Source organism: Ostrea edulis, chromosome 4 (genome assembly GCF_947568905.1).
Source record: "Ostrea edulis chromosome 4, xbOstEdul1.1, whole genome shotgun sequence".
NCBI lineage: Eukaryota > Metazoa > Mollusca > Bivalvia > Ostreida > Ostreidae > Ostrea > Ostrea edulis.
In genome coordinates, this window is record NC_079167.1 from 63,529,327 (window position 1) to 63,547,860 (window position 18,534).

General features: G+C 33.6%; 2 protein-coding genes across 6 annotated transcripts in view; one reads left to right on the forward strand and one right to left on the reverse strand.

Moving 5' to 3' along the window:
• The window catches only part of LOC125667916 (prominin-1-like), a 59,974-nt gene extending 45,366 nt beyond the window's left edge, over nt 1–14,608 (forward strand). The window contains exons 19-25 of one of the 2 annotated variants that reach the window (XM_056163398.1): nt 600–650; nt 828–908; nt 1,537–1,602; nt 2,414–2,503; nt 3,434–3,603; nt 4,390–4,428; nt 11,390–14,608. In XM_056163398.1, coding sequence (XP_056019373.1) covers nt 600–650; nt 828–908; nt 1,537–1,602; nt 2,414–2,503; nt 3,434–3,603; nt 4,390–4,428; nt 11,390–11,405 — 513 coding nt within the window. In that variant the 3' untranslated portion in view covers nt 11,406–14,608. Of the gene's footprint in view, nt 1–599; nt 651–827; nt 909–1,536; nt 1,603–2,413; nt 2,504–3,433; nt 3,604–4,389; nt 4,429–8,532; nt 8,821–11,389 lie in introns of those variants that run through there. The other variant, XM_056163397.1, reaches the window with a different exon arrangement.
• LOC125651404 (uncharacterized) overlaps nt 1–18,534 on the reverse strand; it is a 90,986-nt gene that overhangs the window by 26,375 nt on the left and 46,077 nt on the right. The gene's annotated exons all lie outside the window — the stretch shown is intronic.

Here is an 18,534-nt window from a genome sequence, read left to right on the forward strand (position 1 = left end):
GGTTGTTAACGCAAAACAATACTTACACATATGTTTAGGAAATATATTGTCGGTATTGTTTACTATTTTCGTTAATTAAATTTGAAGTTTGATTGCATTTATTTTATCGTACACTTCTTTATTTGTGTAAAGCAACAAGTAAATGACAATTACAGTAGACTGTGCATGTATGTATTGCGCAAAATGTTGTTGACATTTCTCTCTCGACATGTTCTTGCATGACTTAATAATCATCAAGATAAATTATCATATATAAATCAATGTGTGTATTTCTTGTATAAAAATATTTCTTCTCGAAAATATATAGGCTTCATTTCTCTTAAAGACAATACAAACGCAAGTATATTGATTGCTGCTTTCTTATACAACTGATATACATGTTGAACAAATCAGTTTTATAACGAATTCATTATATTTGAATTATGAGTTCGCTATAAACGTATAACGAATTACGCTTATAGCGAATTTTTATAAAGGGTCCCCAGAAATTCGCTATATCAGAGTTTTACTGTATAATCAAGTTTTGGACATGATATATTCCAATCACATGATCAGTGTCCTGACTAGCTATAACACGTGTAATGTACTTTCTCTTTCAGGAAGAATTGAGGGATGGCCTTAACAGCTTGAAAACTCAAACAGATTTACAGGCATGTATAATATTACATATAAAATTATTTCAATTTGATATACATATGTACGTAAGTGATACATAATTTCAACGCTGGATTGACATTATGGGTATATGAAATAATTGAGTCAGAAATTTGTGACTTATTTATTTTGGCTGTATAACAGATTGGTTTAAATTTCTCTTTCTTTTACAGGGAGAAGTGACTGAACTACAAGTTTCCTTGAAAAAATCACAGGACAATTTTAACAATGAAAAACAAACACTGATTAAAAAAGTAATGGCCTCTCTGCAACATATTTAGTCTGTATGTAAAACATTTTTTGAGCTACAGCCTTTTTGGCTGGTGATTTTTGAAAATTTAAAACTTGCTCAATTGAGTATTCATTTCCTGAAAAATTTCTGAAGTTTTATTTGATTTATTCAGGGAACAATCAAAATCAACAATAACCCCCCCCCCCCCCCCCAAAAAAAAATTTTGAGACAGCATCTGACAATCATTTATAAGTCTGTTGGGGTTGTTTTGCTTCACTTTTCACAATCCCTATGTAAGTTTTACTAGCCTTGAAATTTGGGCTGGTGTTTTTCATTAGTGTAATGATCCGAGATCATTTCTATAGTACATTATGATGGTGTCTGATAACATATTATGACTGAAACTTTACTGAGGCTCTTTCATTGTGTGCATACTGTTTGTTGATTTAAAGTTTACTTTATGTAACTATGTCTTAAGTATCTTGGGTCCCTGCCTATTGTTTTATATACAGCGAGTAAAGCACATGTACATTGTTTTGTTTTGATTATCTAGGGCTGAAGTGAGTAAGGCACATGTACATTGTTTTGTTTTGTTTATCTTGGGTTCCTGCCTATTGTTTTATATACAGTACATTGTTTTGATTATCTAGGGGCTGAATAGCACTGTTGACAATGTCATAGTCATAGTTCAGAGCGGAGTGGATAGTGCAAAAACCGTAAGTGAGACACACTTAAACTTGTAATAATTTAATTTCACTTGTGAAATGCAATTTGATTGGTTGATTTGACGGAATCAACATTCTTTATATCATATGAACAAAGTTACCATATGACAGCCTAGGATTGGTGTCACATTTCATTTGGCTTCTTTGTTTCCATTTTGTTGCTATGATGACAATGCCCTGTGTCATAAAAAAAATTCTTATTTTCTTTTGATGATTATTTTAATATCAAATTACATCAAATGTGTTTTACTGTAAAATTAGATTATAAGGACTGAAAGTAAGTTTTTTCCTCATTTTATAGTACAATATAAAGTAAGTTTGGACAATTTACGTAAAATGAGAAAAATTGCTTTTCAGTCCTTAATGTTCATGCATATAAAATTCAAAGGTTTTCATTGATAATCAATTTTATATAATACTGTCATTGTTTGCTTTTAAGAAATTAAAAAAGATACCCTTATACTGAAACTTTTGAAACCGTTCACTGGTACCAGTTTTAAACTATGTGTATAAGGGTTCTTTATTCATAGTCATAAAAATTACAGAAAGACTGAATTCACAAGACAAAAAATAAAATGTACATGTAAATTGTTTTATATTTCTCTCTTTCTTTCATTGTACCTTTTACATGTACAGCTGCAATTTTAAAAATACATTTGTGTCAAATTGCATGTTAAAAAAGACCACAAAACACAGTGCTGACATCAACAGATAATGGGTGTTTATTTGTTCCGCCATGCCAGGAAAATGTTTGTCTTGCTCTTTATATTGAATGTCCTCTTTTTATTTTGATATTATGAAGACTGTTAGAAACATCGGAAACTGTTCGTCTGTGTACACTGCAGCTCAGAAGCTATCAGACTCTGTGTGTGTAGCCGTACTAGACCCATTTGTAAGTATACATTTTACTTTTACTAATTTCTAAAGATAGAACTAGTTATTTGTATGTATGTGTACACTATCTTGAGGAGAACAGCTTTGTAGCCTTTAGGCTGTTTGTTACTCGCTTCTTTTAAAATTCAAATTAAAACGTATTGCGAGAACTTTGTCTTGGTTTAAACTATATTTATTGAATGAAACATTGCATGAAACATACAGTTGTACAAACAGATGCAAAATGAACAGGATTCGGAAACAAGTGCTAGCACTTGTATAAATCCGTCTCCTATTTTACATTGATTACCGTATTCAGAATCGTGTTATGGTTATGGCATAAACACATTTTGTCTTGTCAGATGAATAACAATCTTGAAGCTTGAAATTGAAGTCATTTTAGTTATGTTATTGTAATAATTTTTTGTTATGTGTGTTATATATATTGACATGTATAGAATTACTTCTGTATGTAGATCACTTTATTTTGTGAGACCTTGATTTTGTGTGGATACAATGATGTACATGTATTTAGTCACGAGAAATAATTTACATGAATCATTATTTATTGCTTAAATCTTCTATGTGTAAGAGTTTCTTAGTGAGAACTAAGTTTTCGCAAATAGAAGTCTTGCAAAATTATGCTTAAAGAATGTATTTGTAGATAAAATGTGATTTGCAGTACCTTTAAGTTACTGATTTATTAACTTATAGTTAATTATTCAGTATAAACTAGCATCACATAGTATATTGTATTTTCTTGTATCTACATGTATTTGTTTTACTTTTTGTCCAGTCAGAGTTGTTCTTGTGTGTGATGACAAATTAATTTTGAGAAAAGGAGTATCATAAAGATAGGGCTGTCACAGACACATGGCACCGCCCTCACCCTTCTATCCAATATATTTTTTGAGTGATAAATTGCTATAAGAAATGCATCTCTTTTCAGAATACATTCTGGTTTGGATTAGGATGGGGAATATTTTTCAGTATCCCAAGCATAATATTTGCCCTACTTCTGGCAAACGTGTACCAAAGAGAGGATCCATTTGACAAAGAACTTCGCAAAGCCAAGAAGGAAAGTCGACAGAAACCACAACAACAGGAGTTTGATAGCCCGTACGTACTTTAGATACTAGGATTGATCAAAGACATATATTTATAACAGAGATCAGCAACTTCCTCAAGTCTCATATTATCTCACATGTACCTGTTTTTCGGTAAAAATGCACACACTGATTTGAATTACATATACTGACTTGAAAATGAACGATATCAAATTCAAACCTTTCAAATCCTATCACATTCAAGATACAATATTTTCTGAAGAGGTTTCACTTCAAAGTAAAATGAAGGTGAAGTTTCGAAAGGCGACACATGATTCAAACTTGGAAAAATCGGCGAGATTTCAGGAAAATGTTTTCAATTTGCCTACTTTTTTGCTAATAGTATAATTGTTGATCACCAAATCATTTCATAACTTGTTAAGTTCGATTCTAATTTATGATAGGAGTGAAATAAACTTAAATTAGCATCAAAGCAATAAATAAGAATTAACAATTTATAGGTGGGACCGTCACATATCTTAAGCGGTAAACATGCTGCCATAGGACTTGCTTATTTCTGTTATATTTGTCTCTGCATTTACAGATCATTACTTTTGGCTTTTGTCAATTTGACAGAGGATATACTGATTAATAGCATGATATATGATACATGGCCTTAAAAATATACACATTTGTGGTATCACACAATTAGTATCAATTTTGTTGAATTGATCTCATTGATGGTCTTCTATTTGGGAACAGTTAATTGGTACTAAAACAAAGGCAGAACATGTTTTCCATTTCAAGAACATTTACTTGTAATACTGTGAGTGTTGATTCATTGAATTGATTTTTGTAGAATGATGGAAACTTACCAAGATAACATTCCACTGACTAGGTGAGTTAACAGCTCTTCCTGTAGTGGTGCATGGTGGGTAATTATGGATTTGGGTAGTAGTTAATGAAAGCTGTTTAGTGTCGAAAAAAGAAGAGAAAAGAGATAGCCATTTCAAAATCTTTTCACAAAATTACATGCAATTTTTCACAAAATTATGAGAAAAGATTATAGCATTACTAGATAATTATTGTGAATTTTTTTTTTAGAAAAGATCTTGAAATTATGAGATAATTTTCTCAAAAGGTACAAGATGATTAACTTGAAATTATGAGAAATGACCTTGATATTACAAGGAAAGATCTCCTAATTTCAATGTATTATAAGCTAGAGTTATTAAATATTATATGAATATAGTCATTAGGCTGACATAATGTTTGCCATACATATATATTTAAGAAAAAAAAACCTTTTGAAAACACATGAGAGCTTGAACTGTGACATTTCATGCTGGCATACTACGTTTACAATTTGTAGTGATATCAAAGGCAAACACATTGGAAATGTAAATAAAGCATGACTGTCTTTCATGCATCACTGCTGAGAGGTTTTGTGAAAATATTGTACGCATCATTGAACGTGACAAGACACTTATGAGCTAACTGTGTTTTTAACATTCTATGACCTAATTTGACATATCATACTATAAGAAGCTAAAAAAAAAAAAATGATTAAATTATTGTCATTGTTAGTGTAAGATGACCCAATATATGACAACTGAATGAATGTGATCTATTGTACAAGTTTCTCGGATCTTAAAATAAACCTATTACTTAAACAAGGAAAATAAAAGTTAAGGACCATTTTGTCAGTTTTGTGGTGAATACAACCCTTCATGCATACATACCAAAAAGTTATATACAACTTGAATGATGCTGCTACAATTTCATTCATTTGCAACCCCTCCCCACTCCCTCCTCCCCAGGGTCTGCAGTCCTCCTAAGCAGTGGTGCTCAGATTATCATTTTAAATAATTGTGTTTAATGAATTGACTATGGACCAGAAAGAGAAGGTGATGAGCAATTATATACAAATACATGCTTAGTTGTTTTTGTAGTTGTTTTTTTGTTTACAAGAATACGCCCAACCGATTAGCTGTTTAGGAAAGAAAACAAACATGTTTAACATGCGTTTGTTTCTAATAACAAATATTAGGGCAGATATCAAAGCAAATATTCTTTATTATATTACAAAAAATTGAGTGGAAATCGCTTGTACTAGATATTTCCTCATAATGATAGAATCTTTTCTTGTAATTTCGAGATCTTTTCTTGTAATTTTGAGATCTTTTTCTTGTAATTTCGAGATCTTTTCTTGTAATTTCAAGATAATTGACTCATAATTTTGAAGAAAAAAAAATGGAGATAATGGAATTTTAGTTTCAATTTTAAGAAAAATAGCTCATAGCTTTGGTTTTTTCTTCTTGTAATAACAAGATAATTATGGGAATTTTTTTTATGTTGACACTAATTGGCTTTCATAGTAGTTACATGGTTTCTTAATGCCACTTTTACTCATCAGCTATTAATGTATTTAAAGTTTCATTCTTTTATTTCATGTTGGCTAGATTGTGAAGCAAGACTGGCCAGATACACACACATCCATCTGTCAGTTCATCAGTGTTTCAGCAATTTCAAGTAGCAATGGCACGGTTGACTGACTTCGATTAATAGATATAAGATGTTGGACCCTTTAGTACAGTGTCAGTCAGTTAATACTTCGTGATGAATTCAGTAAAAATGATGGTTTTGAGACCACCAGGTCAAGGTCACAATGTGAAAATGACTCGGGATTGTGTGGTTCTGTTCATCATACAGACTTCATATTCAGCAAGTACTTGGAAAATCGTCTGAGAAAGACAACTTTGATTTTTGAGACTACAAGATCGTAGGTCAAGGTCACAATAAAAAAAAGATTGACTTTGGGATTGTGTGATTCTGTTCATACAAACTTCATATTCAGCATTTATATGTTGAAAATTGTCAGAGAAAGTAAGTGAAAGACAATAAGGAATTTGAGATCAAAGGGACAGTGGTGAAGGTCATAACAATATTGTGATAGCACTGCATATCGAGTAGTTGAATTGTTGTCATTTTCAGTGGATGAGGAAAATTCACCAAAAATAAAAACACCAACACTTCTGTTCATATAAATGATGCACTTGTAAAATGACTAGGGTATCCAGGTAGTGTAGTGGATAATGCACTCGCTTTTCACCGCTGTTGCAGTGGTGTTCGATCCTCAGGATCGGCAGTGGTTGTATGTGAGAGGGTATAATGTGGTTGCCCACTTGGACACCTGAATTTCCTTCAGGTACTTGGGGTTTCCTCTCGCCTCCTCACCTCGGACATCAAAGTCCCCTTCACAAAATCCGAGCTGATAAGAAGCATTAATATAACTTGTAGAACTTGTTTGTTACCAGGTGATCATCATAAAGTAAATTAGGTGTAAACTGTAAACTTTAAATTGAGAAAAAAATAAGGCAACATGATTTCAAACTTTTCAAAAAAAAGAAAATCACTAAACATTCTCGTTGTAAATGTTACCCGATAATGGGTATGATGTGATGTGTGAAGGAATTTTAGCCTACAGAGTTGTTTTGAAGTATGTCAACTTGGCAGTGGTCACAACATTATGGTCAAAATTAGATAATGGTTGTGGGGTTTTACGATGGCACTCGAGTAGTTAACCTAGTAACCTACCAACTTCTTAAATGGGACAGTGGTATATGATGGTAAAATAAATGCCTAGACAGTTTTAAGTCATTTTGGCAAAGGTTACAGAAGCACTTTATAATTAAATTACATGTACAATTGTAATTGATAACAGGGCCTGGTTAAATGTGTTTTCTAGTAGGGGTGAAACGATACAGTACCTTCTCGATTCGATTCGATTTTCGATACTTTAGTCTCGATTCTATGATTTTCGATTCGATACAATAGCATGTACCAAATTCTTTATAATGCTAAGATTTTTTTATGTTTCATTGTATTTATTGCTCTCTACAAATAAATTCTACATAATGTAAAAACGTTTAACATAAAGCAACACTCTTATCACTTGTCCTAAAGCTGAAATGTTGCCATACCCAGGATTTATACATTGGGGGTGCATTTTTCAACTCGACTGTGTCCATTTTGATACAGCAAAGTTTACTCATATGTTGATTGGGCAATTTTCAATTCTATTGGCTAATCAGAAACCGTGTTATCAAAAGCAATGTGTGCTATGATTTTAGAACCGTATCGAACCGAATCAGACCCCGAATAAATTGAACATCGAATCGAGACCACTATATCGCGATTCGGCCTCATCGCGATGCATCATTTCACCCCTATTTTCTAGTAATCTAACTCAACTTGTAGAATCGCCTTAATGTTGAAATGGTTAACTTGGTTTTGGATGACTTATGATTATCATCTTCAAATTTTTATGCAATTCAAGAATTTTTAAAATCCTTGATTAACTGATTACACTAAATCATTACACTAAATCACTCAGATTTAGAATATTTTATCATACACCAGCCTGCAAGAAAATGTGGAACCTTTTCATTTTACAGGGTATTTTCTCATATTCCTTAATAAATATCAAAAGTATATAATATGCCTTTGTAAATGGTGAGACAATATATCATTTATGTTTTAGCGTGCACACTGATGTACAATTTGAGAATGGATTGCCATTCAACCTTCTGTATACTAGTTTTCTCAGGATCGTCCTAGTTTTCTCAGGATAGTCTTTCTCTAAGTGTGCATGCCAGGCAATTTACTAGTAACCAGTAACCACAACTAGCATAATTAAATTACACAATTTCAACTAATGTTTCACAATCTGGTCATACCATCTTGAGCAGTTAAATGTTTTCTATGCATACACGGGTTAAGTTGTACTAAGTTATAGTGTGTGGGAATGTCGAATATCTCCTGTTCTAAAGTCACTTACATTCACCACTCCCGTAATAGTGGTTTAACTGGAGAGGGAGGGAGTAAATAGCCATTTTCATTATTTTGAGACATGGGATTTAGTTTTTACATCCAAAACCAATAATCATGTTATAACTGTAATATTTGTTACAAAAAAGACCTCTTCCTTCTCTCATCCTAGTCGTGCAAATGGTGGATATGGTAACAATGGGGCGGTAAACCAAGGCTACAATGATCGCCGTGACGATTATCACCGTGGACATCAGTACCGTGATGATTATCGCCATGACGATTATCGAGGCAGTCAAGGGGACCCAAACTATAGGCAGGGTGAGAGAGACTACGCCCCTCCCTCCTATCACGACTCACGGCACTACCCCAGCCCAGCGCATCGTGAGACTTACCCGGTGCTGCCCTCAAAGAGTCGTTACTAATTATCTGGACTGTAAGTAGTGGCCTCATATTAATTGTACTGTATAACTAGAACTTATTAACTATCAAAGAAAATCATATCTCTCTCTGCATTTGAACAAGACAATTAATGAATAGATAGTATGCATATTGGCTGTAGCTCTCTAGAAAAAAAAGGTTTTTGACAGAATTATTTTATTTCCACTGTCTAGAACTGCCACTCTTATTTTGATGTTGACATTCATGTACAATATATCACTTTCATTCCACTAGTATTAAACTTTTATATCTGTTTTTTTCCCCTGTAGTTTTTGAAGATCATCTATGCATACATCACTTTTTTTTCTTTCAGCTGACTCAGGGGCAGATAATAAGTTCTGACCAATATATTAGTTGCCTTATTCATATCACATTTTGTGTCACCGTAGTCTTCTTTGCATGTTCAGTTTATAGATCATAAAATTTCATGTCAGATGATAAACACTTATAATAAATGGACAAAATTTAATGTTCCTGGAAAGATTTGATGAAATGGAAATACTACAGATGAGAAAATATAATTGACAAAGGGTTTTGTTAGAGTTTTTGTACTTAATCTAATTTGGGATGAAAGACTTCCCTGAATTTAGAGCCTTCTTTTGGGGATGAAAGGGTTGTGGTTGATGTCTCTGAATTTAGAGCCCTTTTTTGGGGATGAAAGGGTTGTGGTTGACGTCTCTGAATTATGAGCCCTCTTTTTGGGATGAAAGGGTTAAGGTTGACGTCTCTGAATTATGAGCCCTCTTTTTTTGGATGAAAAGGTTATGGTTGACGTCTCTGAATTTAGATCCCCCTTTACTGTAGTAATTGAACTGTTTGTTTAATAGTGTGTCTGATGTTGTATGACCACTGCTCAGTCTGGTTGAAGAAAACAATTTAAAGGGGACATTGGTATAGGCACTCAACATTTTGATGGGATGGGTCATATGGTGTAGAATTACATAAGCTTTAAAGTCTTTATCATTTCATTTTTTAATTAAGTCCATTATCTTTGAAGATTATTTGATGGGGCAGGTCAAAGGATGTAGATTTTCATAATCTGTCATATTTGTGGGGCTCGAAAAATGGGGTGGGGGTCAAAGAAAAGGAGAGTTTTATATTTCATCATGGACAGTCTGGTACATTGTGTTTGTCCGTCTGCTCATCTGTCAGCACCTTATGGGTCAGATATAACGGTACATGATCATCAAACATGACACACGTTCCTTATGGTGTTGGTGCCAAAGTTAAAAGGTTGTTTATCAGGTTATCTGTTGTCACCTTGAAAACATTTTTCAATTTGATGTTTTAAAAGTCATCTAGATAGTATAATTTTCTTAAACTGTTGAAAGAGCACTGGCAGTGGCCGAGTCATTTTTGGACCAATGATTAATTTATTTGGATGTTAATCCTTTTTTTTATTACTATAGTACTACATTTCTGAATATATTGAAAGGGTGTATTTTGCAGCATGTGCATTTTCTAGTCACATATAATTCATTTTTTATTTTAATTTCTTGTAATTTCATTATTTTTTTTAACATAAACCTTCATATATGCAATATTATGACTGATACAAACATGTATAGTAACGTTAATACCCAAGGTAATTGATCCAAAGGGAGTGGAGCCAGGGGGTAGGGTGGGCTTGGGGGTGGCTGAAATTCAGGCAGAGACGTTTCATGTATAGATATCTTTAGTATTTTTATTTCATCTTGATATATGATTCTTGAAAAATCTTTGGGGAGAAAACTTTTTTTTTAAAATGCTCACACAAGTTTGGTTATTCAACACTATAAATACTTACATTCATTAAGAGCTGATTGTTGTAAACTCACTCACTTTGTTTTTATTACATTTTGTATTTTCTTCAAAACACTTTAGTTAGCACTATATCATGGTGTTTTGTGGTAACAATGTGAATTTTTGAGTGGTTTGGGCTGATTTACATGTGACAATAAAAGACTGGCATGGAAACAAAAACTCTTGAAGACACAGAAATACTTTCTCTTGTGAAATCATAAGATATTGTTTGGTGCAGGAATATTGCTAGATTTTTGTTTATTTGCATGATCCCTTGGCTAGTAAAGAGAAAGAAAAAAATCATTATATAGAATTCCCAAATATACATTCAAGTTCTACAGAAGGACATGTGATTATGAACTCTTGCATGACGTATTCATTCTCAGTATATATATCTCTGTAGTATGTTATGTTTTATGTTCCAACAAATGTTTTGACAGGATTCAAGTACAAATTTGTAGCTGTTAGATTTAGATTCATTGATATGTTTCATTCATCTGTAGTAAGTATGCGGATAAAGAAGATATTATTGAATACAGTTCAGTATGTGTCTACACAGGTGGTAGGAAGATCCGCAGATTTCTTTAGAATTTGTTTCGTCTTACAAGACTGTGTCACAATGACAGATTTAAAAGTTTTATGAGATTCACCTTACTGTTCGCGTTAGGCATTGATAAAGAATAGAAATATTTTTGAGACGTGTGTAGCTGTAGTTGTAACTGATAATATATGAAATGTATTTGAAAAAAAATGTTTATAACAGTGATGGATTGTTCATTAAAGTTTGCTATTTTTTTTTCTTACAGCGCAGGAGACTGGTGACGAAGACTGAAAGGAAACCACCTGGAGGACTAATGATGTCTAGCTGTGATATCTCGTACCAAAATCACGCTGTCCTGATCCACCGACATTGTGATTTGTTGACTTTTGGAGAAGGTAGAAAATTACACCATAGGTTGTTTTGATGGCGAGAAAACAGACAAGTCTGATGGACTTGTCAAACTCGATTTTTTTTATAATGGGTTGAAAATTATTTTGATGTTTGTAATGTTGAACCAATTTTTATATGTTATTATTGTCCTTTATAATAGTTAGGAGATGAAATCCCAAAAATGCTTGAATGAATGGCAACGGAGATAAGTTTAAATGGAATTTAAAAGTGTGAAAGATGCCTCTTATTTAAATGTTTTTCTCCATTTTGTTTATAATGGGTTCAGTTTTATACGAGAATTGATTTTCACCTACTTTCCAGATGAAGATATCCTTTGAATTTTACAATTATTATATGTATAGCTTATATGCATTATTTTCTCAGTAATCTATTTTCTACTTTTATTTGCTCACAATGTGAACCGTCTTTCCTCCCAACTTATTTGCTTTGAAAAAAATCATTCCAAGACATCATGGCTCAAATCCCCTTTGATATACATTATTTTCATTCCATGATACGTTTAACGGGTTTTTTCTGTCTTTTTGTTTTAATTTTCCCGTATTGTGTAGAAGTGTGTTCATTTCAGATGTATGAATGTGACATACATTTTTGGAGAAAATTTAATTCTGTTTAAATGGTGCTACAACTTATTTGCTACCAATGTTTCTTAATAAATCAAACTTGTTAGAATGGAAAATGACTTTTATCCTTTCAAGAATAGTTGATTATAACCATTATGGCATTCTGTTGATAGAGTGTTGTGTACAGTGATGCACGCTAAGTTTGTTTTTACCAAAACACACTTTGTGTCTTTATTGTTTTGTTAATTTTTCAAAAATCATTTCGGAGCAGCAGATGTGATTACAGTGAGAAATGTGGAGAATGAATGCTGGTATTGAAACATACTTCTCTAAGGAATATGTGTGAATGAAATGTTTATATTGACTGAAAAATATTTAAAGAAGATTGGAATTCATATTTAAAGATATTTTTATACAATATTTTGAAATTAGCATATCAGATGTACTATGCAATTCTGAATTGTTGAAATTTGTCTACTACTATTAGTCTCAACATACAAAAGAATGGCAATGCAATGCTAGAATTTACATGAACAACAATATAGGATATGGAAATAAAGGAGACTTTTCTTGCCATGTTAAAGTTCAGTGAAAGAGAAAGATATTTATGTTTACTAATTTTTAGATGGGTACATTTATGATGTACATATTTAAGTCGTTATTTTAAACCTTGTTGTACATGTAATTTATCTTTGTACATATTGTCAGTTTTTTTTTTTTTTTGTGGTTTTTTTTGGTGATTTTTAACTTAGGATTGACTAATTCTTTGCATTTGTGCAATAGATGATAAATTATATCTTGAGTAATCTCAAGATATGTAAATTAATAAAGATAAGATTCTTTTTATACATCAAATGAAATTTGAAAATGCATGTACAGTTTATATGAAAAACATGGTTGATGATTTGAATTGAATTTTTGTGTACTAGTATTCAAAGAGTATTAGGGTAGTGTTATTGTTTTTGAAAATTCTGTGAAAAAATCTTTCTTCTGATTTTTGCCATGTTTTAGTAAACATTTAGTTCTTTCAGTATTGTGATCTGTCAACGAATACTATATTTAGTGCCTGTAGACATTGTTACAATTTCTTGCGTTGATGTAGATCATTTAGTAGGTCTTGAGCTTTGGGTTAATGTTGAAGCTTTACCACACTTGCAGGTCTATATTACATGGATATTGTACACTAGCAGGTGAACTTGTCAAGTTTAAAAAAAAAGAAAGATATTTGCCGAGTTCCAAAGTGAGTAGCTATATTATATTTTGCTATGGATTTATAACGGTAGTAAAAAGTTTGTTTGCTACTTAATTTTAAACTGAACGTTTGAATGTTATTCATGACAATGTGTATATTCACAACAAAGCTTATGTGAAGTGATGACACATTATGAAACAAAGAGTTATGGAAATCAGCGAATTTTTTGTTGTTGTTGCTGCACATGAAATAAAAGTGATTTACGATACCAAGATGATGATGTATACATAATTGAATTTAGAGATTACTTTCAAGTTTTTTAAAGATAAATTTTAAAGACATATAAGTCACTTTACCTTTTTTGGCAACCAAGCTTTAATCCACCAAGTTAACCAGATTAATCTGAAAAATCTGCATTTTTGATGTAAAGAAGTGACATATTTTTCTTTCATATGCTTTTATCTATGAACAATTTCTGGGCTCTTGGACACAAAAATTTTGCAGATTACACATACTAAATTACAAGACGTTGGTCTACAATAACCCATAAGTAAACACAGTTACATAGTGGAAGCAAGGGGAAAAGTACAAACTCGGACACAATGATGCCATAGCTAGAATTTCGTAATTTTTTTCCCGAGATAAACAATTTTATACAATGTGACAAAGACATGAATCCAAAAAGAATTGCACCAAATTTAGCTATTTCATTTATAGAATGTATACAAGTTTCTAACCAGATTATAGAATGTGATATACCATGAACCGTCCTTTCTTAATAAAGGATACTTTTATCATAGCGCTTGATACCATGGGTGAACCGCAGTACTAGAGAATGGTTGTGATGAGTGCATAATAATTAATCCAGTATCTGATCTCACAGAGGTAATGTTAACATGGACTTTATTGTAATCTATTCGTATATTCGATATATACCAATTTTTTTCTGTAGACGTCTGCACAAAATGTATAGTTGCAGTTCTGTAGCTCCCCAGCCATAAATATTTGGGACGTCTGACGTCCACTATTTACGACCAGGGGACCTACAGCTCAATTGTGTTGTTGCTGAAAATGCAAGTCGTACATTAATGCCTGTGAATGATTGTGATTACATGGTGTGCCTTTAATAAGAATTGGGACCAATTTTATTGAGAGTCCTGGAGAACATTCCACCGCACAGTCAAAATTTTTCTCTATCCCATCTGTTGAAAATTTTGTGTATTGTTTCAATTAATGATGAATTTCATTGAGAATTAATTATTATTGTCTGAATGTTGTATGCATGCATCCATCAGTAAACCATGAAGTTAAGATTATTCATGTGTTTGTTGTGTTTTGAGTTTTGTTTTTTTTTGCTGGTGACTAGCTGAGATATACTCTGCAAGTGTCATGATTCTGAATAAAAGAAAAAGAAACATTGAGCTGAAGAGGAATCCTATATGGAAACCTGGATGCTCAGCTGAAAATTAATTAAAAAAACCAAAAAACCATACTATGCATCATCATGCAATCTTGAAAGAAGCTGTGGAAGATTTTGGATTAATTTGCAGCTCAATACATGTACATTGAAAACGGTCAAAATAAAAAAAAATTCTCTTTGTTTCGTGATTGATTTTAGTTATGGTTTGGCACAGCCATGAAAATTGGTGATGTTGCATCAAAAAATAATGAAACCAGCATTTAGTGAACCAGAATACAGTCTTATCATCACACACCACCTAATTGGAGGGAGGTGTTGACAGGGTACAGGTAATCGCTTCAATTAGACAGTGTGGCTTGTTTTCTTTATAATTTACGCCTTGCTAAAATTGTCTGACACAGACCTTCCCTAAACAAAATTACCGTCCGGATTAACGGTATAATTTGCAATGCATTATAACGTTTTGTAGTAAAAAGTGACCGTCCGGATCCGGAACGCGAATTTCCGGATTAATGATGCAAAATAATGTATAAAAATTCCGTTCCCTAGAAAAATCGTCCGGAAGGTGAAGCATCTGGATTAATGGCGTCCGGATTACCGAGGCTCCACTGTACTCCGAATCTACAGTTTATATCAGAAATGTAGCCATTTTGATGTGTTGGATTAAGAGATTGCGAAGAACTAGATACAGTATTTAGTGGAACAGAACATGCCACAAAAGTGCAGACACTTGTTTCTGTAAATAAGTTATGACATCTGTTTACTAATGATAACGCTTGCTAAGTATTTTGGTGTGTCGCGCTCTAAATCATTCCACAAGATTCGCACCATTGCATATACCATGAGACGAGTTCAAGAACATTAACTAGATTGACAAGATGGATAGCATATATTGTTTTTTTTGTTTTTAAAGTCCCTTCAAGAATATTTTGCTCATATTGAGACATGTAGGTATATTGCATCAAATTTTTACCTATGTACTTGAGGCCATAGCAGTGAGAATTCTGTAATGTGCCAATGTCTGCTGCAATTTCACGTTTAATATCGCATCCAAAATGCCCACAACTTCCACTTCTAAATGCTGAGCATTTGGTGAAGGAGTAATCTCAGTGAGATTTGTCATGGCTGGATATTTGGAGTGATGCCTCTTCTGGAAGTGGCGTCAGACCAAATATCCAGCCTCGACGAATTTCGCTGAGATTAGTGAAGGAGTAGTTGCTACCAATTTGTATGCCCCCCTTCAAAGAAAGGGGCATATTGGTTTGCACCTGTCGTTGAGAACCATTCACTTGATGATAATGATATTTCATATGTGGGTTGGTTATGAGTAGAAGAGGACCTCTATTGTTTTTCAGGTCAAGGGTCAATCTACTCTGGACATAGGAATATACTGTTCGCTCAATAGCTTGAGAACCCTTTGCTTGACAGACATCAAACTTGGTACACTGATACATCCTAAGGAGAGGGTGACCCCTATTGATTTTGAGGTCACATGGTCAAGGATCAAACTGGACATAGGAATATACTGTCTGTTCAATATCTTGAGAACCCTTTGCTTGACAGACATCAAACTTGGTACACTGGTATATGTTCAGAAGATGACCTCTATTGATTTTGAGGTCACATGGTCAAAGGTCAAACTGGGCATAGGAATATACTGTCCGTTCAATATCTTGAGAACCCTTTGTTTGACAGACATCAAACTTGGTACACCGATACATCTTCAGGAGAGGATGACCCCTATTGATTTTGAGGTCACATGGTCGAGGATCAAACTGGACATGGGAATATACTGTCTGTTCAATATCTTGAGAAGGCTTTGCTAGATAGATATCAAACTTGGTACACTGATACATCCTAAGGAGTAGATGACCCCTATTGATTTTGAGTTCACATGGTCAAAGGTCAAATAGGACGTAGGAATATACTGACCACTTAATGTCTAGAGAATCCTTTGCTTGACAGATATCAAAACTTGGTACACTGGTATATCTTTAGAAGAAGATGACCCTTATTGATTTTGAGGTCACATGGTGAAAGGTCAAGGGTCAAACTGAACATAGGAATATACTCTCCGTTCAATATCTTGAGAACCCTTTGCTTGACAGACATCAAATTTGGTACACTGGTACATCTTCAGGAGAGGATGACCCCTATTTATTTTGAGGTCACATGGTCAAGGATCAAACTGGACATAGGAATATACTGTCTGTTCAATATCCTGAGAAGGCTTTGCTTTGACAGACATCAAACTTGGTACACCGGTACATCTTCAGGAGAAGATTACCCCTATTGATTTTGAGGTCACATGGTCAAAGGTCAAGGTGGACATAAGAATATACTGTCAGCTCCATATCTTGAGAACCTTTTGCTTGACAAACATCAAACTTGGTACACTAGTATACCTTTAGAAGATGACCCCTATTGATTTTTAGGTCACATGGTCAAACTGGACATAGGAATATACTGTCTGTTCAATATCTTGATAACCCTTTGCTTGACCGACGTCAAACTTGGTACACTGGTACATGTTCAGGAGAAGGTGACCCCTGTTGATTTTGAGGTCACATGGTCAATAGTTGAACTAGACATAGTAATATATTGTCACCTATATCTTAGGAATTATTTGCTTGATTGACAACAAACTTGGTACACTGGTACAGCATAAGGAGTAGATGAACCCTATTGATTTTTAGGTCACATGGTCAATCCACTCATGACATAGGAAGATATTGTCTGCTCAATATTTTGAATTAATGATACTACTAATAACTATCAATTAAATGATGTGTGTGTATAACCCTTTTCAATTTTGCACCATGGGTGGCATATGTGTTTTACAAACATCTCTGGTTACATGTTGGGTTGAAAGTAGCCAAGGCATGAGTGAACTGCCTCAAGTCCATAACCTCCTGGTTAGGTGTTAACATTTCAAATACCAAGTTGCTATGACCAATTTAAATTTTCATTTATAGGAAAGTAAAGGGACATACAAAATATGACTTTTTCTTTTATACAGGTATTTAATACACGAGACATGTGTTTAATGGACAGAACATCCTTCAAGTCAATGAGTGATGGAGTTGTGATTTGACAATTGGATCTTGAGAAAATATGCAAAGAATTTTCCAGCATATTTCCCATATAAAACTTAAATTGGCACCTTGCTGTGGCTCTTGATGGGTGCAAACTTGAAGCTACACTATGTGAGAATGCTTGCATATCCTTTTGACAAATTGCATCTGAAGACTTTTATGGCACTCCCACCAAAGAAGGAAGGGTATATCTTTTTGCACATGTCAGTCTCCCACATCTTGTGCAACTGATAACTGGGGAATGCTTTACCTCACAGATATATAACTGTAGGCTGATACATGTGATCCCAATAGCTCAGCAAATCAGTCAGGGGTTTTATATATATGTAATGGATCTTGTGCCATGGATAACTAAAGAATGCTTTACTTCTCCAATTTCGTACATAGCAGGCTAATCAACTTCAATGTGCACATTATCCCTAGTACTTGGCAGGTCAATATGTCCTAAGCCACTACCAGGCCAGACAGGTTTTATATTGTGCAATGAATAACTGGAGAATGTTACTTTGTACTTGGTAGACTTCGGTACACATCATTTTGCAGCAATCTGATTATAATCAGCTCCTCGATCTGACACTCGTGTAGCGACAACAAAAATAAAGGAGCGGATCGAGGAGCTGATTTTAATCCGATTGCATTTTGCAGATGATCCATATTGCTCAGAAGGTCAAAGACACTACCAAGCCAGACAAGTTTTATGTGTGTCAAGGATCTTGTGTAATGGATAACTGG